The sequence below is a fragment of the Artibeus jamaicensis genome, unplaced genomic scaffold (genome assembly GCF_021234435.1).
Source record: "Artibeus jamaicensis isolate MK-2021 breed Jamaican fruit bat unplaced genomic scaffold, CSHL_Jam_final scaffold_916, whole genome shotgun sequence".
Classification (NCBI taxonomy): Eukaryota; Metazoa; Chordata; class Mammalia; order Chiroptera; family Phyllostomidae; genus Artibeus; species Artibeus jamaicensis.
In genome coordinates, this window is record NW_026522059.1 from 12,939,936 (window position 1) to 12,964,236 (window position 24,301).

A 24,301-nucleotide genomic window follows, 5' to 3' on the forward strand; every position below is an offset into this window, starting at 1 on the left:
GGGAAGTTCAAAGACACCATCTAAAATTAATCAACAAGAAACTGAAGTTCTTTTGTGAGTAACCTGCGCTTCTGTCCTTTTCGCAACCTTCTTCCCAGATTGAATTCTTCCTCCTGATCAATAAACATGAGAAATCTTCACGGTATAATCTTACGTCTTCTTTTATTTTCTCTACATGGTTTCACAAAGTGATCTTATGCACTAGTGTGTATTTAAAAACCCCTTTTGATACCCCCACTGACTTCCAGATTTCTCTTCCAGTCCACTTGTTAGGTACACATGGGCAATCCACGAGCAGTGATTTTTAACTGATGAGCTACAAGAACTTTTAAAACATGCAATACCTGACTATTTAGTCAGGGGCACCGACCTCCTTTCCCTTAGACTGTCAAATAAGAAATGACAGCAGCCACCACAACAATAGCCATCCTGTGAGAATGCTCTGTCTTGAAGTATAAATACACAGGTCATACAATAGAGTTGCATCTTATCGGTCACATTTATGGTAAAATTGCATCTGATCGGTTAATTCCTGGTTCCAGAGATGATTATATACAAGTATAGGCCTGATTTATTTTAAAAGTCACTTTGGAGCAAAAAGGGAAAGTAATTACTATTTTCATTTTTTGTATCAATCAAAATTCTACCCTTTTTTTGGTCAGATAGGCAAAAAATATATTTTTGGTGAACCACAGAATTTTAGTCATTAGTTTATGTGTGCCATGAGATGAAAAAGGTTGAAGATTGCTGCCATAAGCAAACTTGGCATCCCCAAAGCAGAACTCTTCCTATTTCCACCCAAAGCTGTCCGTTCCCCAACTTCCTACTGATCTTCCCCATCCCATATGAGAAAATATGCCACTCACTCTGTGGTTCGAGCCAGAAATATAAATTATCTTGGATACCTCTCTTTCCCTCTCCTCCATATCCAATCTATCACAGAAAGTTTTATTCCAGTTTACCACTGAAATATATCCAAATTTGTTCTCCACTACTACTATACCGGGAAATCAAAGTTCTCTCTCACTTTGACTACAGAAATGCCATCTAACTGATCTCTCTACTCCTAATACTTCCTCCTGCAATCTATTTGCCGCCAAACAGCAAAAGCAATTGTGCAAAATCAGGTTGCACCAGGCTTTGATATACAAAAGCCTATCAATGCACTGACAATAAAATCCCAAATCTATGTGATCTATAATGCACTTCACTCACTTATCCATTAGGTCTCAGCTCAAAACTATCTTCCTTGAAGAATGGCTCTGAGCATCCAACCTCATCTACATGTCCACCACTCCCCTTCCCTCAAGAAGCCAAATTATTCTACCCTAGTCCCTTTGTTTCCTTTATTCACTGTGCATAATTGGCACTCAATACATATCTGTTGATATGAATGAACAAAATGTTACAGCCAGCCATAAATGTTATCAACACAATGCCATACGTAGACTGTCACTTGCAGTACTCCGGAAGAAGGCAGTGGAAGACAGTCTGAAAGCCGTTCCCGAAAACGCTCACTGCAATCATGTACACCCGGAAACCACGAGAAGGCAAGGGGAGAATATTTTCTTGATGTACTACTCTGGAATTCTTTCTTTCTATCTATCTATCCATCTATCTATCTAAAGCATAGAATTCTTTTATAACAAAACTATAAAAAACTAGTATCTCAAAAACACAAAGTAATGAGTAAAAAAAGTTCACTTAAAAATACTGAGCTGTTTAAATATTACCTTATTTTTTGCTTAGCTTTTTCAAATGTTTCCAAATTTTGAAGAGCATGCCTTTCTGGCCATTCCAGAGGATTGGTTTCTATTAGACGTGAAGAACTAGGTTCCACCGGACCGGAGTCTAAAGAGACAGAAATACACATAAGCACTGAGAGGTACCAACACACTGAATTCTGAGATATAAAAATGTGCAGATGGAGATACACGCACACATCCTTGTGGTGTGGGGGAAGGGGCGTCTGTGTGAATGTGTATAAAGGCAACCTCGGGCATTCAGTAAGGTGATCTCTGATGACCTGAACTGTGCAAAATGCTGAAACAAAGATTTTTTTTAATTAAAAAAAAATCACTATTAAGCTTAATTTACTTACTACCTCCTCATAATAAGAGTGCATTACCCAAGACATAGATCAAGCCCCTGAATTCCTAACAAACAGTTCTACAACTATTCTATCCTAGTAAGATTATTCTCTTTCAAATTTTATTTATTTACTTAACCAACAAACACAGAGCATTTACTTCATACAAGGCAACTTGCTAAGCAATTTATAAATAATCCATTTAATCCTCATAACAACCTACATCACCCTCAATTTAAAGATAAAAATACTGAGGCTCAGAGTGGTTACAAAACTTGCCCAAGGTCACAGAGCAAGCAAGCTGCAGAGCCGGGATTCAAACTTGTTACTTTTGCACCAGATCCCAGGCTGTAACCCAGAAGCTGTGCCCTCACTTCCCTGACACATCCCTCAGTTACACATGTATGACCCACTGCCTCTCACACCTTTCGGATTACTCCGAACAACTATGTAACTTTGGTAATGACGTGAAACGATGATGAAATGCTAATGACAATGTAAACAACAGCTTACTGATTTTCTGGCATTTATTATGCTCTAAGAGATTTATATGTATCGACACAGTTAATCCTCACAATGAGTCTAGTGAGTAACATGACTGTCCCCACTTTAAACAAGAGGAAAGAGAGGCGTGGAGACATTACACAGCCCAGACACGTTCTGCAAACGAGTGACGAAACTGACCCTGGAACCCTGGCAGCCCAGCTCCGGAGCCTGGGCTCTGGGTGCGGCCTCTAGGAGCTGTTCACACTTTGCTTTCCAAACAGATCAGAGGCCCGTAGAAAGCCAAGAACCCCAGATTTTACTTCTTTGTGTACCTTCATGGTGTCAAAGAAACAAAAGGTTCTCAACAAACGTTCAGTCAATTTCTTATTCATCTAAGGAATAAAGATGATTCTCACAGAACAAAAATAAAAATTATCCTGTACATTTAAAATGCTAGGCCACCTTCAAATGCTTTTTTGTTACATCTCAAAGAGCTTCATCCTATTCAAATTCATCACAACAGAAATCAGGAAAATAGAGAGAGATGCAAGCTGTTACAGAAATGACTTCCACCTCCCTCAGTTAAGTTAGGAGACGGTCCCGCTACAAGGAATGGCGGATTCGGAGCATCATCACATGTAGCTTTAACTGTATTACATTTCCTGTGCAGGCTCTACTTTTCTCACCTTAAGGAAACACAGCTTAACAGAAACCACCCATCCTAGCAGCTCAGAGACAGTAGCGTGGATCGCCCTAAAAGCTTCTCTTTCCACTCAAAAACAATTATTACACTGAACATGCTTTTTAAAGGAAGTAACCAGAAAATGTGCAATGTTTGAATGATTAGAAATACAGCTCATCATATATATACACACACATACATATGTGTATATATATCCAGTAAGTCTTCACCTAACACCATCAATAAGTGCTATAACTTTAAGTAAAACGACATACTTAAACCAACTTAATTAACATGAACAAGAGTTAAGTTCCTATGGCATTTCGGCAACACAGTAATGAAACATCATTGAATGAAATGATGTTACTTGAGGATCTGCTGGAGTTGCACATACAAATATACGTCAGTATTAAATTTATAAGACTCATTTTTACTTTGATCAACATTTTATTGGTTTTAGTAATAAACAGTAACTCATAAATGCCATACACAAAAAATAACTAATACTTAAAGTAACAAAAAACTTACCCTTTAGTGGACTGGAAACATTAATTTTGTCTGTTTTTGTTGTAATTGTTTTAGGAACAGCGGCATCAAAATGCTCTAGGAAGCGTTCCCTTGTGAGTGTGAACAGATGTTTGAACTCATCAGCAGACAATACCTCGGGCTGCTCTGCCAACTTTCTCCTTTCTGGAAGACAAGGGTCCATAGGATTACCGACACCACTGTTACTTTAAATTCTCTCTAAAGCACATCTACTACTCATTTTATGGGAAATACTCTCAAAACTAAAATAAGTACAGTTTCCCAGCAAAACAACATTCCCAGGTGGGCCTGCTTTCACTCTAACCCCATTTGTAGATAATGGCAGAATTTCCAGCTACACGAGAGAAACACAGCAATTCTGTTAGCACAGAAAGGTTATAAACAGTAAAGCAAGTTCACCAGTTTTCAAAAGTATCTTGCAGAACCTTGTGCTGGTGCCTTTTAAAAAATAAAACCCATAAGACTGTACCAAAACAAGTGAAATGTGGTATCTTGGTCACTGCCACTTATTCCTTCTCTTTTCTAAAACCTAACATCACAGCAAAGAACACGTAAGACAAATGAAGAAGAAACGATGATGAGTATCAGTTTTCAACACCCCTTGGAAGATCAGACGGTGGTGGAGCCGGCAAAGCAGGGGCACTACCTCTGGGGTATTAGGGAGTCGCCAGCAAGGTCTGGAGCTAAGACAGGACCGGACCCATGGAGGCTTAGGGAGGGATCAGTGAGAACTAAATGTCCCCACCCAGCCCCCCTCCAGCCCTCAGAGCCAGATGACTTTGCTCTAATTTTTAGGGGTAGAAACTGAAAAGAGTCTCAGACTATGAAATATCAGGTGCATCAAGGAAAGTATTGATGCTGGGGTTAAAACCAAGGTTAATTAAGAGTTACACAGGAGGTCAGACCCCTAGCCCTGTGGTCAGACAGCTAGCAGCTACAAATGCCCATCGGAGAGATGAAAGAATTTTCCTTCTGAAAAACTGAATGCTCCCAGACAGGAGACATGGATACAGACATTGAAGCAGGAGTAGGGATAGACCTCACAACAAAACTTGGAATTGCTACTCCGTCACTTCACAACCCAGCTTGCCAGGTATGTGAGGCACACAGAACCTCCCATTTAAAACAGGTCAGGAAAAAACCCCCAGATATCTAAAAGAAAGTTGTTGAGGACAGAGGGACTGTGTGTGGCCACGATCCTACCACCCATGTGAGGACTGAGTGAGGAACAGTGCAGCGCCCTTCTCCCTCCCAGCACTCGCTGAGCTAGTCTGGAGAAGAAACCTGGCTCTGACCAGACCCACCCGCTCCAAATTTCAGCTGAGCCAGCAAGTGCTCAGAACGCATGCTCTCTGCAAGGTGGTGAGGGCCCTGCCCCCACAGGTGGCCCGGCAGTGACTCAGGGCATAAATTCAGTTCTGGGTGCGTGTATCAGGAAACCTACCCAGCTGCAGACCTACTAAGTCACTTCCTTCAGTCCAGCTTTTATCTGTAATGTATCAGCATCTGTGTGCATGTGTCTTAAGTTTACATCTTAATTGCTTCCACTTTGAAAGGGAAGATGGGTATTATTCACTGTTCCGTCACTCAACTAAATTTAAAAAGTCCAGAATGAAAAAGAGAGACTAACGCAAGCAAAAAGAAAAAAGGAGCCCAGCAGAAATAAAAACACTGCAGGAAAAAAAGTTTTCTGAAATTAATATTCTCACAGAAATAATGAAAAATACCACACCCATGAAACAAGTACAGGAAGCTCTGATAAAAGAAAACTCAATGGACAAGAAAAGACTTTTCAAAATTAAGCACATAAAAGCTCAGATTTAAAAAAATTCCACAATAGGGCTTAAAAATGCAAGATATGCCCCAGAAACTAGAACAAAAAGATAACACATAAAAGGAAAGGAAAAGTGGGCATCCTGTTCAAAGACCAATATGTAAGTGTTCTAGGAAGAAAGAAAAGAGGAAATGGGAGAAAGGAAATTATTACACAGATAACTCTTAAGAATGTGAATATTATAGCCCTGGCTGGCGTAGCTCAGTGGACTGAGCGCAGGCCTGCGAAACAAAGGATCGCAGTTCGATTCCCAGTCAGGGCACATGCCTGGGTTGCAGGCCAGTTCCCAGCAGGGGACACATGAGAGGCAACCATACATTGATGTTTCTCTCCCTCTCTCCTTCCCCTCCCCTCTAAAGATAAATAAATAAAAATCTTAAACAAAAGATTGTGAATACTGTATTACAATGGCTCATCGAGTACAGAGCTCAATGAACTGCAGAGGGGAACACACACGCTGTGGTTCCGAGTAAAACTTAGCGACACGGCTTCCGGAAGTCCAGGTTCCAGAAGAGGGTAAAAACAAATACACCAAAATACATCAATGCAAAGGATAAGAGTGGTATTAAATTTCTCCGCACAGCAACACAGATAATGATGAAGGAATGTCTTCAAACTCTGAGAGCAAGTGACTTTCAAACTGGAATCCTATGTGAGAATTATCAATAACCAAGTAAAGATATTTTCAGACATGCAGGAACTTGAAAAATTTACACCCACAAAATTTTACTCAATAAATTATTGGAGGATGTGTTCCGACCACACACGTGGGCACCCCAGGGAACAGAGGATGACGAATGTAAAGCAAAGAAGCTCGACCGTATAAGGAGGGAAGGGAGCGTCCCCGGGACGGCAGGAAGCCGGAAAGGCTATCTACTGTGCTATGATAGAGTGACATACGAAACACTTTGGAAAGAAACGAAGAGAAATAAAATGGGGCTGCTGTGTTTGACCACATGACGAACTCAATGATGGCTGGGTGATAGAAGTACTGGCGCCTCCAGAAAACATAACAATATTCTGCCTGTACGGAAGAACAGGCAAATTAAGAATAAAGTGATCCTCAACCAACAGCAAAACAAAGATTATGCAAGAAAGAAGAGCTGACGATCATCGATCACCATCACATGGGACGTGACTCAGCAGTGAACTTGTGGGTATTCATAGTGCTGTTGGAACTAACCATCGACCTCACCGGAATTCAGGACTTCACGGGGAAGGGTGGGAAGAGAATGGGAAGCTGATGTGGGAACACTGAGTCTTTATCTTAGATGTTAAGATAATGCCTGAAACTGGCAAATCGGGAAATAGCAGCCCACACCCATTATTCAGTAAACTGGAGGGCAAGTCAGAAGAACTCAAAGGAACTGCCGAGGGGAGCTGCCTGTGGATGAGACTGGAAGATGGGGAGGGGCAGGAAGGCACTGCTGTTTCCCCATGAAGTTCTCCAGTTCCATCTGACTATCTAAACCATACTCACAAACTACTTTTATAAAAATATATCGTTTTACAGACACCCCTGAACCATCCATATTTCCCTCTATAATAAAGTATGAATTCACAGAGAATTTATTTCAATGGGCATTTGGTGCGTCCTGCCTGCGCAGCAGTGCCCTGTGCGCAGAGGATGAAAGCACATTCCTCACACCCGCTGAGGCCGGCACGTCAGTAATACAAGGGAACAGGCTGCCTTCTGGCTTTTATGGGAAATGCCTCTGAAATCCCACCTCACCCCGGTGCATATTGGGAGGGTCATCCCGGTTATGACCCCGGTAAGTCACACGTGGTTTCTGCCGTCAAGAACACTGGTGATGGTCCAGTAAGAGTGGTAACACACGCTGCTTTTATTACATCTTCCTAGTGAGAGAATAAAATGCTGCTGGGAGCTATTCTGAAACACAAGTTATCAATGATTTCTTTTCACCTGAAAGATGTACAGTAGGTCACGTGCTTTGGAAATTAGCTATACAAATTTATTAACTCTAAAAACGTACTTAAATCATGAGCCTGGTATGTTTACTAAAACTGTCAATTGTATGACAGTATCAGGCAATCTGGAGAGCAGGGGAAGACTTCCTGTTGATTCTGATGACTCAGGAACAGAGAGAAAAAAAGCGGATGAAGGTTACAGGGTTACTAGCAGGGTAACTTACCGAGGTGAAAAATAATCTCTACACAAATGAGATCACACCCAAGGGGCAGGCAGACCTGGGAGAAGTATAACGAACTAAAGTAAAAAAATACATTAACAAAAGAATGCTATTCATAAAAAAGCTGGTAATAACCAAGAAGGTATTAAGAAAACTCAGAGTAGAGGGACATCTAAAGGACCAGCAGACCAAGCTCCCCCTGGGTCTGCACTGGGTCCCGTACGCGTTAGAAGGACATGGAAAGCTCAGAGCAGCGACCAGAGTACCGGGCAAGGTGACAGTACTGCCATTTCAGTGTTTCTCTGCATCGCACTGAACAGTCTTGTATTTAAAAATTGTCAGCTTTCTTAAACCTTTTCCTTGAAAATCAGTGCAACGAGATTCTAATATTTGCAAATACAAAAAGTTAGAAATTACCAAAAAAATCAGGTAAATATAAATTATAAAATTATAAATTTTACTTATATTTATTCTTAATCACATTCATGTTGGGTCCATTATGAAAATATTTAAATTATAAGAACTTACTGATATATTATTAACAGTGGACAAAGCATCTAAATCTAGAGAGAAAAATGTAAATATCAAAAGAGACAACGCAGCCCTGGCCGGGCACTCGGTTGGTTGGAGCGTCATCCAGACACCAAGTAGCTGGGGGAGCAACCCCAGGTCAGGGCGAGTGTGCGGGCAACAGGTGTTGTCCTCTCAGCGTGATCTCTCTCTCTCTCTCTCCCTCCCTCTCTAACATCCATAAACGTATCCTTGGGTGAGGATTAAAAAGAAATAAGGACTGATAGTCAAGTTAATATTTAGTAATAGAGTATAAAAAACCTCTTAAACACTGACCCTTGAAAAGGTGTTAATTACTTAATTAAAGACAAATCTGTAACTCTGACTTCACCCAGTGTGTGATATGTGTGTAGTTACACTGGTACTCGTAATTCACGTCTCAGAATCAGCGCTCAAGTTAACATATTAATTGCTCTGAACTTGCATTTTCTTCTATTTGTAGTCTCCATCCTCTTATGACAGTTAAAAAGATATAAAGAGACATTTTATAAAGAGATCTACATTAACCAGAATAAAATTTAGCTATACTTTCCAGCATACAGTTAAAAATGGTGACATACAAAATTTCCCCGGAGAGACATTTCTGTAAACGTTAACATGACGTACAGAGAAAGAGGACCAGTGAGAAACAGCCTCGGAGTTCCCTGCTCTGCAGCACCTCCACGAGAAGAGGGGCAGCTCTACAAACCTGGGTGATACTGGGGAGACAAAGCGCGCGGGGTGTGGGGACAATGGTGGCCGGTGTCTGCACAGTCAACACCCTCACAGTGAAACAAAATGCACAGGGGGTTACTTACTCAGACATTCTTCCAAGGCCAAAGCTTGAACCCTAGCTAACTGCTTCTCTCTCTGTATAAGCTGCTCCCCAGAAAAATGTGGAAGTGACGCGAAGTCGAAAGGAAAGCCTGAGACACAGAAAAAAAGTCAGGATTAAAGATGTTCTGTGACAACAATTAATATTCAGTTTGCGGCTAATGTGTTATCATACAATTTAGAAAGTAAAAGTCAATTACTTATCTCTACTGACCTTGCACATTTCAAAATAAATAATAACTGAGCTGAGACACATAAACATGTTAAATTATTGTGCATTTTAAACTTTCACCTGCCTCTTAAACTGAGGGAATGCAGGCAGCGGAGCACGCTGTCTTCTACCGGGTGAGGCACCGACACTCTCACACAGAAGGGGTTCGGGAAAGGACGCAGAGAGTAAAGAGGGTCAAGGACACAGTGATGGAAGGAGAACGGACTTCAGGTGGTGAGCACACCACAGAGCAAGTACACAGGTACCGTACGATAAAGCTGTACACCGAAACTCACACAATGTGATTAATCAATGTCACCCCAATAAGTGTAATTAAGTTAAAAATGAGGAGGGTTGCTGGTCTTTAAAGATGGCCCCCAATGAACCACATGTCCTGCTATTCTCCCCGGTGCAGTCCTTCCACAGGGAGTGCAGTCCTTCCACAGGGAATCCTGGCTGGTGCTGGGAAGCCAATCACGTGCGGTAAAAGTGGCCATGAACGACCTCCAGGCTAGGCCGCAGAGAGCCTTGAGGCTTCTTACAACAACTGCTGCAAGTCAGTGGCCACATAAGAAATCGGACCACCCTGTGACTGTGCGAGGGCCCGAGCTGGCCGTGAGGAGAGGACACATGAAGAGAAAGTCAGCTCTCGCCTGCTGCCGCCGTCCTAACCCAGGGGCCAAGTGCGCGTGGGGAAGTCGTACCACTCCCCCAGCACCAGGCCTTCAAATGACGGGGACCCCGGCTGCGTGTGACTGCAGTCCTATGTGGGACTTCAATACAGAAACAGCCGGCAGAGCCCAGGCAACAGGAGCACGTGACATAAAAAGTCGTTTTTGAGCCAAATTTGGTGTCGTTTTTCACATAATAATAAATAGCTAAAACATACAGTATGAAGAGAACAGATGAGATATAAAACAGAACAAGATGCTTGAAAGATAGTAAATGAAAATGAGGAGTTACAGAATAATAACATGTTTCAACTGGAATATACTAAAAATTTCCTATTTGGATTCGAGGCCTCATCTAGAAAATTTTACTGGCTATAATGTAAAAGGGATTAATTCTCCATGCTCTGAATTGTTCAAATACACTATAATATGCTTAAAATAAATTTACTGAAGGTGAAATGGAGTTTGGGGGAAAAAAGTTCATTAAAAACCACGCAAGCTAATTACACACACAAACGAATGTAAAAAATGGTTTCCACTAAAGACAACACTTACTCATTTGGGTTTCTTCTGCCCTCGCCTTCATCTTCCCATGAATTAAACTGAGGGCAAATGCGCCATTGATCTGGTTTGCTGAGTGAATCAGCGTGGCTTTGCATTTTCTACTGTCACCACCTTGTAACAAGAGATAATAGCTGGAATACTCTCCTTTCACTTCAACATCTGGAACTAAACAAAAACAATTATCTTGTTAAGTATGTGAAAATCCAGCCCGCAACGTGGTAAACCATACACGTGACCCATAGAATACAATGACATCTCTGGGTGGGTTTTTTTTATTTGGAAAAGACAACATTTTTTAAAGATTTTATTCTTATTTATACTTAGAGAGGAAGGGAAGGAGAGAAACATCAACGTGTGTTTGCCTCTCGAGTGCCCCCAAGTGGGGACTTGGCCTGCAACCCAGGCATGTGCCCTGACTGAGAATCGAACCAGAGACACTTTGGTTCGCAGCCCGTGCTTCTGTGTTGTATTGGGTAACAAACGACCAAATGTTACCCAATACATTTGGGGCTAGCCAGTTGTTCATTTAACTGAAAAAGCTATTAAAATCGGAGAATAAAAGGAAAAAAAGAAAATCGTGGAATCATAACAAAAAAGATACAAAGCATAAATATTTTAATTTCACTTACTACCTTCTGATGTAGCTCACTAGAGCTCCATATTTCATGCCCACACCTATAACTACGATTTCCAGCTGCCATTTCTTTAAAGGGCAATAAACTGGCCCCTGCAGACTCGCACAACCCGACTGGTGGGAAGAGAAGTGCACAGATGTACTTAAGAGTAGCTTTTGCTCTTTGCAGTGGGCACCCCAATGTATTTTTACAGAGGGAATGGAGAGCATTCATTAATCTGGCATGCCAGTTACGTGAAGGTCAGTTACGACAGCTTCTAGTATATTTTAAAAACAAATCAAGTGAGGGTTATCGTGAAGGTCGAAGAAAAACTGTGAAGCCTTTGAGAGTAAAAATAGAAGCAGAGTCCTGTCTGTTGAAGATGGTGAATTGTACAGAAGCATTTATTTTCACTCTCTCCTGAAACTCCATGAAATGAGAATAAAGAGAATTTTAAAATAGCATAAATCTACAAGGACTAATATCTGAGAAAAGAGAACAGCAACTAAATTTTGAAAGCAGGAAAGCAGATGAATAATTGGTAACAGGCCTTAGTCTCTCAAATGCTAGAGAAGCAGAGAAAAACAGAGGCGAAAGCTTAGAAGCAAAACAATTTATACTACAACCCACAAGAGACTCTGGGATGGTGGCCCCACAAGGTGTTGGAATCAAAATGAAGGTGAAATAAAACATCAAGTTGAGGGTCTGTTTGAGAAGCAGTGTGGCCTCCTCATTCATCCTTATTCTATTCCAGTAAATGACTGTCCCCTCCCCAGCCCAGAGGACTGTGGTTTATTCTCTGGAGAAAGTAACCCTCGATGTCTCTGGCTTGTGAATGGAATCGGAGAGAGCTCAGGGTCGGGGCTGACTATCGGTGGACCAAGTGAATCGTCCTGTACTGAATGAACACTGAGCCCTTTTCTTCACCTACAGAACTTCCAGAATTTTGGAAGCCAGACAGCAGAACTGAGTCTTCTTTTGGAAATGTGGTCAGTTCTTGGGGACAGACTAGAGCACCCCAATACTGTGGACCATCTAATGTAATGCTGCAGTGAGATCACCCTAAGATGAAGATTCCAGTGAACAAACTCTACCCGTGCACCCAAATTTTCCCATAAGCTTTCTGGTACTCTCTCTCTCACTCTAATATGAGCCGACAGCCAACCGTTACAAGGCCGTAAGAGAAGTCTCTACTGTGAAAGCTAGATGCCAAAATAAGCAGAAAAAAAGCAAGTTGTAGAGAAACAGATAAGTTCATTTTTAAAAAATCACAAAGACAAAAACGAACAAATCAGATCACTAAAATCCTCAGAGATTATATTGCATGCACTAAATATGAGCAGAAAATTACAAGAAAAGGACATTAACTTTGAAAGAGCTCATGGAAATTAAAATTTAGAATGCAGAAATATTGATTTCAACTGATAAGTTAAAAGATAAAGTTCAGCCAATCTATCAGAAAGCAGAGTAAAAAGACAAAATAAAAGAAAGAAAAAGAGAAACAGGAAGAAGAGAAAGAGGAAGAAGTGGAGGAAGAAACCCAAGCCAGGAGAAATAACATAAAACAGGACTAACTAACACAAGTGAGGACATTAGAGATGGAGGAAAGGGAATTATCAACAAAATAATTAGAGGAAGAAACCCAAGCCAGGAGAAATAACATAAAACAGGACTAACACAAGTGAGGACATTAGAGATGGAGGAAAGGGAATTATCAACAAAATAATTATAACAACATTGTCCCAATAAAAAGGCAAGCCCCCAGGCACGCTGAGGGCCCAATATGAGAATAAAAATAGACCTACCAAGGCACATCATCATGAACATTAAGGAGACTAGGATCAAGAAGTTGGTGATTTTATAAAATGCCAGAGAAAATGCATGTTTCTTATTTAAAGAAAAAAAAAGTGAGAATGGCCCTAGAATTCTAAACAGCACCAAAACTGGAAGATGATGGAACAATAACTTCAAAATTCTTAGATACACTCAGAAAAAAGTCTACTGTTAGTTTATTACAAGGGTTTATTTCAGATAGGAGCACATTGTGAGGTAGAGCCAGTACCCCAACAAAAAATGTTTGCAACCACCTTGTAAGAGAGATAGTAATCCTATTCATATACGTTGATCTTAGAAAAGGAATTTAGAAAAGGTTCATCACACAGGAAAAAACTTGTTACCAGTTGTATTTGAAACTAATGTTTGCCAAGAGTTACAGTGACCTTAATTCATGTACCAACTTAGCACTTTGCCAACCGAAGTTATATATCTCTTCAATCCACGACATCCTTCTCACATTTATTTAAATCCTATTATCTATATCAAAATTTTAATCACTGAAGCTTTATTTTCCTTAAAAGAAAAATATTTTACAGAACTGCCCTAACATAAAAACTATGCAGTCATTTCAAAAATGTTCCAGATACAGCAGGTGTTAACTGAAGACTTATTAAATAATTTTATGTAAACACAGAGAGTAACAGATTTATAATTAGCATAATTATTCAAGTCTCACAGCTCTTCCTAAAGAAATAAGAGCAAATGATTAAAATACAAAACTCCGTTCTATTTTCAGCCGTTATTTCTATACTATCAACTTATAAGAGGTTCATCGGCTTGCATTCCCTCTCCACCAAAACCGAACACCCACTCTGGATCTACTGGACATATGGGAAAATGGGAGAAGCAGAAATCCCAAGTTTCCTTTAGTTGTAACAAATTTTACAAATAACATGTAAACTGTAATGGAAATGAACAAAATTCTAGTATAATAAAAACTGAGTCATGGTTTATGTCACTAAACCCACTAAGTTCTTAAAACCCTGTAGCAACCCCCTTTCTTATAACAGTTCAACAATATAAAAACAAAATCACATGAATGTAAAGGGGATGTCAAATGATATCATGAAAAATACCTCAAGATAATTCAGGAAACAGGATATTCTGTTTAAGTGAATATATATATATGTATCTATACATACATATACATATATTCTTTAAAAAATGACAAAATCATATTCCCAATTACTTTGATAATCATGGTACAGAGTAAACAATAAAATAAATAGAATCCTCACAGTAAGCATTTTAGAAGGCTACATACTTTCCAATTATATTATTGTTAAAGCAATTCTAGACTTGCCCTTTGAAATGGCACCTAGGGTCAGCTGAAGAGAAACAAGATGAAAATAAACCAAGCTCCTTACTATACATTCACAAAGCATTTCCAAAAAATGTATTGCCTAGCTTCATCTCCCACCATATTTGTCAGGCTAAGTTTTGAACAATTTAGTGCAAAATTTAGCTGTCACTGACACTATCCAAGAAAATGCCCTGCTTCTATTCTAGAAAGAATCTAAAAAGAAATGATAGTACTGTTGAGTAGGTTCATGAAGCCTCCTACTGTGAAGATTACAAAAAAGGCAGGATTTATAAATTCCACCTTGGCTATTTTAAACAAATAACACTAAGATCCTAAACTGTGTACACTTCCTCTTAGTTACAATATAGTAAAATATGCAATTTAAAAGCTACGATGAATAGAGAAGCTGTTCAGAATATTGCTTTAACCTTACTCTCATAAACAAGGATCTCTTTGTTGTTCCACAGACACAGAAAGCATTTAAGATTGGACAGAATAACAAGCAGTGACTGCAGAGTTTAGAAAGTGTAAACATAGAAATGAAGATCTCAAGGAGGGTTAGCAACAGGGGAGTGGGAGGAGAAGGGGGGAGAAGGTACAGAAAATAAGTAGCATAGACAGTAGATAGAAAATAGATGGGGGGGGGCAAGAATAGCATGGGAAATATAGAATCTAAAGGACTTGAGACACATGGTAATGGGGGGTAAAGGGGGGTAATGGTGGGGATGGGGGGGTAGGGTGGAGGGGAATGAAAGGGGGAATAGAACAACTGTAACAGCATAATCAATACAAAAATTTAAAAAAAAAAAAAAAGTGTTCACCTTCGTTACCAGTTGTGAGTCAAACAAGTACCCTAAGCAAGTATTGTCCCCATTCTTCAGCCCTGGAATTGAAGGCTAAGGTAGTCACTTTTAACCCTTCTTCTGCCTCAAAGCATCTGAAAGACTCTTTAGTTACAGCAGCCCAGTAGCCTAAGGCGGCAGAGAACACACCCGGGACAGAGGTCCTCAAATCCTGGGTGCACATTTGAAATGCTTAGGTGGTATTACAAACTGTGGAGGCCCTGGTTCCCCGAGACTTACTTGTTCTCATGTAGGACCCAGTTTGACTTTCCCTTTCTAAAAAATTTTAAATAACTGTCACGGTGATTCTAATGCGCGCTGGTGCTAAGAATGAATCACTGAAGAAGAGCCTGCATTTAGGTCTAAGGGTCTTCAGGTGATTCTTACAAAAAAAAAAAGTTTTGATGAGCTACAATGCACACAGACAAATCTACATACATATGTCAGAACTCAATCTGATTAATTTCAGTGAGTTACACAATCGTGCAACCGCCTCTATGACCCAGTTTGGAAGAGCTTCCATTATCTCTCCGCAGTCTCATCTCCTACGTGAGGCCTCAGGACACCACTGATCTGCTTTCTGTCTCTGTCTTTTCCAGAATTTTACATAAAAGAAACCACAGAGTAGTCTTTTAAGCCCAACTTTATAAACTGAGCATATTTAGGGGCACCCAAAACTTTTCATGCCTTTTTATTGCTGAGAGTCCTCCACGGTGTGGACAGAACCAACCATCCATCTACTCACCAGCTGATGAAAAGTTTGCCGTCTCCGGTTCTTGGCTCTATGAGTATTGTTTTTAACAAACAGTAGCTTGCAAGCTTTGTGTGAACCCATGTTCTCATTTCTCCTAGGAATGGAAGTACTGGGCCCTGTGGTCCAGTGCGAGTTTAACTGCCCAACTGTTTCCTACAGTAGCTGTACCACTTTATATCCCCACCAACAAAGTGAGAGGTTTGCAGTCCCTCCACATCTTCAACATTTGAAAGGTGCCGTTTTTCAGTAACAGCCCTTCTAGTGAGTATATTATCGAATTGGATTGTGGATTTAATTGGCATTTCCCCAAAGACTAATGATACTGAGCATCTTTCATGTTCTGTATTAACTATTCATACATCTTTAGCGAACGGTCAATTCACGTTTACCTACTCACTAATTAGGTTGTCTACTTATTGAGCTGTAAGAATTTTATATACATATATATACAAGATGCAGCAGAAGTGGGTTTACAGTTGTGAGTACATGGAAGTTTATTCTTGTATTATTATTTATTCATTACTGTATTATTTTCCATATGAACTGTCAATGTACTTTTGACCCACCTTGCATATGTTGTCATTAGATATATAAGCAGTTTTTCTTAGTAGTCTTCAAAACTTTTCCTTAATAGTGTTTTTCAAAAACTGGTCATTTTTAATTTTGGTGAATTCCTAGTTTTTCTTTTTACCGATCACCTTTTGGTGCACATGTTTTCTTACAGAGGTTTCGCAGTTTCAGAGTTTACATTTAGGTACATAGTCCACTTTAAGTTGATTTTCGTATACGAAGATAAAATCACGTAATCTTTTACACATGGCTGCCCTGTCCCCCAGCACTCTGTTAGGGAGACGCCCCTTCTCCCACTGGCGTCTGGGTCTTTGTTCTGGCCCAGGACACATGTGCTCTCCCAGCCCAACTCCACACGGTCTTCACCACTGCGGCTCTACAGTGAGTTGTCAATCAGTCAGTCCAGGTTCTCAAATGTTCTTCCTTTCCAAACTGTTTTGGCCATTTAAGGTCCTTTCCAACTTCATATACCATATTTTGCCATGTAGAATGGGCACTTTTTTGTGCAAATTTCTGAGGGAAAAATAAGGGTGTGCATTATACACGGGTAGTACTAAGACACGGGTGCACATTATACCCGGGAGTGCGTTATACATGGCAAAATACGGTAAATTTAGTGTAGTCAGTTTCTATGAAAAGTCCTCCTGGGATTTTCTTGTGACTGAACTGAGTCTACAGGTCAACTTGGAGAGAAGCAGCTTTCCAATAAAGCCGAGTTTTCCGATTTATGAACTCAGTGTCCCTCCCCATTACTTATATCTCCTTTGATTACCCTCAGTCATGTTTTGCCATTTTCAGAGCACAGGTCTTACACCTCTTTTGTTAGCAACAGTCCTCAGTATTTGATTCACTGACTTCTGGTCTAATTTCCTTCCTTGTACTCACTTGCATTTAATCTTCTAGCTTCTTGAGGTTGATGTTTAGATTATGGATTTTAGGTCTTGCTTCTACTGTAAGTAAGATAAGCATTTAATTCTCCAAGTACTACTTTAGCTGCTTTCCACAAATTTATGTTTTGCTCCTATTCTCATTCAGTTAAAACTATTTTCTAATTTCCCCTCTGATTTATCCTTTGACCTATAGGTTATTTAGAAGTGTGCTATTTAATTTCCAAATATTTAAAGTATTTCTCAGATTTCTATTGTTGATTTCTAATTTAATTCCACTATAATTGGAGAACATACTGTGTATTATTTTTTCCTTTAAATTTTGAGCCTCACTTAACAGCCTAACATATATAAAATCCCTCCAGAAGAATGTTCCTTATACCCTTGAAGAGAATGATTATGTTGTTGAGTGGTGTGTTCAATGAAAGTTAGCCTGGTAACGCTGGTTGCCATTGTTCATGACTGAATTCCTAGGACCTAGAATAATGTCCTCAATACAGTAGGCACACAATAAGTATTTGCTGACTGAAAGAATACTTTGTACCACTAAAATCTTTCAAAATCTTTTTAAGAGTCCTTTACCTCTTCTCAATATAGAAATTATTTACAGACCGGTTACACTGTATCATTTTAACCTTGTTAGTTTCAGCTTACTACTTTTGATACATTTTTTTAAAGGTTTTATTTATTTATTTTTTTAGAGAGGGGAAGGAGATGGAGAGAAACATCAATGTGTGGTTGCCTCTTGTACGCCCCCTACTGGAGACCCAGCCTACACCCCAGGCTAGGTTGGATTCCCAACCTAGACTGGGAACCAAACTGGAGACCCTTTGATTCACAGGTGGGCACTCAAACCACTGAGCCACACCAACCAGGGCTCTTTTTGATACACTTTTATCACATGATTTAAGTATGAAGAATGCACATGCTTTATCAACTCCAAACATTTCATCAGTTCTTATTAGTCTAGTTACTTTTTAAATGTTTTTATTAGAGATTCATCTGTCAAAAAAAAAAAGGCTTTTCCCCCCCAAGTGCACCTTTAAAATTTTTCCTTTGAAAAGAATTCCGATTTTTAAAAAATGAGGCAACAATAAACTCACAAATGTAAAATTGGATGCATTCAGGTGAAAATCAGACTCGAGTGAAAATTCTGACTTCACCCGGTGACATTAAAGTTTCTTGATTTCTCTGTAGCTTAGCTTTTCCATTTGTAATACAAAGTCAGGCAATGATCGAGAAGTAACAATTATATATAAGACCTCTCTGTGAACATACAGTGAGCCAGGCACTTTTATAATACAACTGGCTTTTCTGTACGAGTTTTAAATGTAGAACTCTCTCTTCAGAAATGTAATAGGGTTTAGCTCATTGCATTTATACATACAGTTCTTCTGCATTTTCCCCAGTATCATAACAGTGTTTGTGTATTTCACCAAAAATCACTTTTACAAATCATTCTTTAGCCACTCTGAAATACACTTTAATGGAACATTGTTTTTATATTTTAAGTCAAACCACAGGAAATTGCTGACACTTTACAATTTTTGATATACAAATATAGCAACAGCACATAGTTCAAACTAATACCTACGTATGTATGTGGTTTCCCCCACACCAACAGTGAAAAAAGCACTTACATTTAAGTACAGTATAAAGGAATACACTTCAGCTACACTACTCTGGACAAGTTACTAACAATTTGGGCTTTAATTACCTTATGAAATACTGGGATTTGAATTTCAATGATCTGATTTTGTAACAGAAATTGGAATTTCACTTTTACAATGATACCCTGAGTGTAGTGAGCTACTAGAGAAGCAGGCAACATGGCGCGGTGGTTAAGAGCACAAGCCTGGGTTCAAGTCCTTCAGGAAGTTACAGAGCAATTAACAGGCAGAGCCAAAACTCGAGCCAAGCCTTAGTTCCCTCGTTCGTTAAATAGGTACAAAGTAGGTTCATGGGGCCATTATAAAAATCAAGACAATCAATGTTTCTAAAGTACTTAAAACACTGCTTAGCATATAATGAAGCTATTAAAGAAGTTCTACTCATTTCTTCCAAAAATTGTAATCACAACTATTTTTAATGTACTATATAATAAATAAAGCATTTCAGTTTTACAAATTTTACTTCTAAAATATCTCCAACAAACCTATGTTCAATATAACTGTATAATTGGCTACCTAATTAACCTGACCTTTAGATTGGCCTTTAGATCACTGATGACTTTGAATGAATAAGGCTGCATATACTTTTACCTCACAGTAGATTGTTAGAGATAATGAGAAATCTTAAAATGATGTGGGTCCTTTCCAGTCAGTAGTAATAAATATTTTCTCATAAAGAAATGTTCTCTCCACTTCAAATTTGACAAATATTGTACCTATGTTATGCCATTCAAATAAATGAAAGATTTCCTACTTACCGCTGATTGTTTTAGGCTTTTTGGCTATATATTCCTTCCATTTTCTTGAACTGAGTTGGCTGGGAGGTGGAATAAGTATGTTGCTGATAGTACAGGGCAATACAAAAAGTGCACCAACCTGCTTGAAACAGAACGCACTTTGAGTGACCACGCACCGAGATCAATTCTTACACAGCAGCAGCGGTGTAAGATTTCACACTTCACCTGTACAGCATGTACTTAGTCATGCTCTCTCCCAATAGCTCCACTATAAAAGCTAAGAAACAAAAATGCCCCAACTCCACCCCAACCCCCCAAAAAGCTGAAAACCAGACAACAAAACTAGAGAAAGTTCTTCAAAGCTACAGGCGTCCCTTTTCCACTAGGTTATAAATCTCTAAAAACCTTGTTATCCCCATATTTGCTTCAAGTTCAAGTTATGGGTGTAATTTTTTCATATCTCTACAAACTAATGAGGCCAGGAATTCTATCATCAAAAGATGTTGTCGTACTTAGTCATAATTTCATAACCTTTTGATCGAATGGATTATTGTTCTGGCTTCAAAATTAGAATAATTTGGAAGGCAGATTCACAACTTTCATTCCTAGAGATTAAAGATTTAATGCTAATAGGTGTAAAATGCAGAGAAACCATGAATCACAGGCCAGAAAACATACAGCAGCTTCTCACTGATTTATGAGCAAACTCAACTTATTCATCTTTGTATTCCCAGGACTGGGCATACAGATGTTTATTAAATATTTGCTTCTAAAAAACTATAAAATATACTTGGGGAAATTCTCGGTTTGATTAAATACTGAATAAAACAAACTGCAACACTGAAAGCAATATTTTGTTAGTTGTTTTATAACACAAGCTACGACAGTCAGTACATCCCAATAAATACTTTTTTTTAACTTTGGGGAAATTTAGTCAGGATATTTGCCACAGATCTCAAATCTAATGTAAAATCACTTTTAATTGTCCTGAAAGATGGGTGGGTTACACGAAATATATGACACTCAAACGATGTACTAATGCGCTAGTTTTACTGCTTATTTATTAGTTTTACTTATATATTCTTAGTTAGCAGACACAAAAATAAGTGTATTAGAAACAATAAAATAAAAAATAAAAGTTAAATATGCTTATTTTCCTTTATTATCATAGTCATAACCTTTTTAAAAGTCAAACGTGTTTTATACAGTCAAGAAGTACACATTACAAATATTTAGCAATGCAAAATAATCATTAAATATAAAAGATCTATGTGTAATTTTCTCAATACTAAGTTCCGCTTCTTCACTCTTGCATAAATAAGACTTCATCGTCCACATTGCATTGCAAATCTATACAACCCACAGGGTAGACAAGGCGGTAATGTGAGCAAGCCAGATCCGGGCTCAGTGATGCTCGACAACTGCGTAATTGTTATCATTACAGCTACAGCCTAACAATTTAGAGACGCTAAAGGAAGTCCAACATGTAACTTAGAGCCTGAAATAAATGTGTCCTGACCCACTGGCCAAATAAGTGACCACATTTTTGAGACAGTGTATGTTTGATTAAACATTTTCTGCGAATATGAAACGCATTTCTAAATCCTGTCATGAAACTTGTTTTTGAAGATCCCTTCCAAAAAACAAAGTGATAAAGATATCACTTCATGTCTACAGAGGACTTTGGAGTTATTATGAAAAGTCCAAAGTGTCTTAATAAAAATTAAGACCAAAATCATGTTATATAAATCAAATCATTCAAAAATAGACTCACGAACTACAGTCCCTTTTCTCACACATCCTTAAATATTAAGTTAAAGAAAAACCAAACATCTTCTCTACCTTGCCACACAGAGAGGAAATCTGCTCCAACAGTAGCATGGAATTCTTCTTGGTACTGTTTCTGGTTGGTCCTCTGTACCAAGGAGTTAAGGAAATGATGGAATGGTCACTGTGAAACAATGCGACTCCCTATTGCCAGTCTGATTCTCCAGTGCACGAGGTGCTAAAGTCCATTTATTAAAAATCTTAACTTCGGGAATTCATAATTATTCTTTTCCTTAAGAATTACTATTTTTCTGATTATGAAAATATGCCGAGATAGTGCTCTTATGAATGGAACTAGTATAAATTACATGAACAAGAAATTTGTAAAAACTACCTTCTGAACATTATACTAGTGTTCCCTTTACAGCCAACAATTTTTTTACACAAAATGTCCCGTTCTTTAGTGTATTTCTGAAAATTCTTATGTGTCCTTAAGCGACAATTTAACATATGTGAATATTTACAGATATGAATGATCACGTTCACATCTACTTAAGCACATACAAAGGTACAAGAGACAGGATCTTACCCATCCTGCCAATGGGAAGAGAAAGACCTGAACATGCAGGAATATACAGATTACCGTTTTTCTCTACACATTCCTAACAGTTCTCCCTTCTCTGTATCTCATAAGCAATAAGTAGCAATCGGGAAGTCTTCTGCCTAGCGTAGAAGTATAAATACAATGCTTGAGAGAGGAATTTTCTTGTAAGATATAGAAAATCTCTTAAAACAATGGCAGTGAAAAGTATACTGAATATTATTTTATTAAAAACAGCATGTTTCAACATCCAAATGTGGAGCAGTGCAAGGACACGTTCCACCCAACACAGAAAACAATCTAAAAGGAAGACGTAAATGAAAGGATACAACTCAAATTCAATGTCCGACACATAGCAGGACGGCAGCTCTGATAACTTTATCATCTGCAGGAATTCTAAAGCAGGGCCATAATAATGGAAAACCTAGGAAAGAAATGAAAATTGTACAACAGTTTAAATACTGTAAAGTGAACATGAACAAAGTAGTGATTAGGGTTTAAAACTTTACAATGAATCTTAAACAACAGGCGTGTACACATTTACCAAGCACTCATAATAGTCCTCTGTGTGGGAAAAGGGTTTCCTCCATTTTGATTCTACATTTCAGAGCAGAGAGACAGGTATGGGGATTTCTCAAGAACCAGAGTTTTAACGGGGAGAAAATGAGGCTACGGAAAGAGGTGAGCAACAAAGAACAGCTCTCAATCCTTCCTGTTTGTTTTCAGCAGGACAGACAACCCAAGCGGCTAGGATGCTAAAAAAAAAAAAAAAAGGAAAAGGTTAAGAGTACACTGAGTAAGACTGAGTAAGAGTGAGACTGAGAAAGGGAAAAAAGGAGACCCAGGATGAACTGAGGTGGAGCGGTATGCTGAGATTTAAAAAAAAATCCTTGGAGGAAATGCCGAACAAATTAAAGCGAGAACGAGTGAAGCAGAGAGTGCTAGTTACCAAGAAGCTGCACTCTGACAAACAGAAGTGCAGGGTTTCTGGGGGCAGGACCAACCGCTACATTAAGGGTAAGGCAGGGAAGAGCAGCTATTTCGAGATGGAGCCAGAGTGCTTCACGAGAAGGGCAAAGAAAAGTTAATGTACAGTATCTTGAGGAACCTGCACAAAGTTTTAAACTTAGCAGGAAGCTGAGAAAGTGCACCTTGTAAGATTCTGTGTGTCAGTATACTTGTGTACACAAATAGTGTGCACACACACATACATTTTGTGTGTGTGTGTGTAGGAGACTGAGAGACCTTTCTTGAAGAGGTTGTACCAGAAGATGCTCTTCAGTAGCGGCAAAAATTAGATACACTATTCATAGTTAAAGGATATACTACCAAAGACAAGAAACTGAGCTCCTTAATCTTAGGTTTCCAATTTTTGGAAAAGAAATTAATATTCCTGTGAAAGATGGCCATGGCAAGTGACTTAATCAATTCCGAACAACTATTGGGAAATGTGTTTACATCAGAAATATGCCCTTTTTCTGCTACCTTTAGATCAGAAAATAATACCCATCAACCTGACATCATTATAAATAACTTCATGACTTACATTTTGCACATTCCTAAACTGGATCTTTTAAAGTGAATTTTGGAAGAGCTTCTACATCAATACTTCTTGTTATATTATTTTCCAATGTAAAAAAGCCAATCAAACCCTTTTTAATTAGTATCCTATATAAATATTTGCATTTAAAGAATAAGTCTATAGTGACATGAGACCAGAACATTTTTAAACTATAAATGAAGCATATGTCCAGTACCATGTCTCAGTTAAGCCTCATGATAACTTTGAAGCTTAACTAAGATCAGTGTTAACCTCCCCAAGGTTACAATAGCCCATGGGTGACAGAGTGAAGTTTCGAACCCAGGTCTACCCAACGCCCGAACCTGTTCACCACATCATAGTCTCTCCAACATGAGTCTCACAACGGTCACATAGTCGAGTCCACACCAAAGGTATTTTCAGGTCTATACCAGTTTAGAGTTAGGATCATTTCATTAAAATTATTTTTTAATTTAGCCTTGACTGGTGTGACTCAGTAGATTGAGTTCTGGCTGTGAACCAAAGGGCTGCCAGTTTAATTCCCAGTCAGGGCACATGCCAGGT

General features: G+C 38.9%; 1 protein-coding gene across 3 annotated transcripts in view; it reads right to left on the reverse strand.

The window, feature by feature from the left end:
• The window catches only part of MTBP (MDM2 binding protein), a 56,046-nt gene that overhangs the window by 20,384 nt on the left and 11,361 nt on the right, over nucleotides 1-24,301 (reverse strand). For 2 of the 3 annotated variants that reach the window (XM_053661088.1, XM_037166689.2), the window contains exons 9-15: nucleotides 22,527-22,621; nucleotides 21,672-21,744; nucleotides 19,851-19,971; nucleotides 10,608-10,781; nucleotides 9,155-9,262; nucleotides 3,786-3,947; nucleotides 1,734-1,851 (exon numbers count right to left, since the gene is read on the reverse strand). In XM_053661088.1, coding sequence (XP_053517063.1) covers nucleotides 1,734-1,851; nucleotides 3,786-3,947; nucleotides 9,155-9,262; nucleotides 10,608-10,781; nucleotides 19,851-19,971; nucleotides 21,672-21,744; nucleotides 22,527-22,621 — 851 coding nt within the window. The remainder of the gene's footprint in view (nucleotides 1-1,733; nucleotides 1,852-3,785; nucleotides 3,948-9,154; nucleotides 9,263-10,607; nucleotides 10,782-19,850; nucleotides 19,972-21,671; nucleotides 21,745-22,526; nucleotides 22,622-24,301) is intronic. The other variant, XM_037166690.2, reaches the window with a different exon arrangement.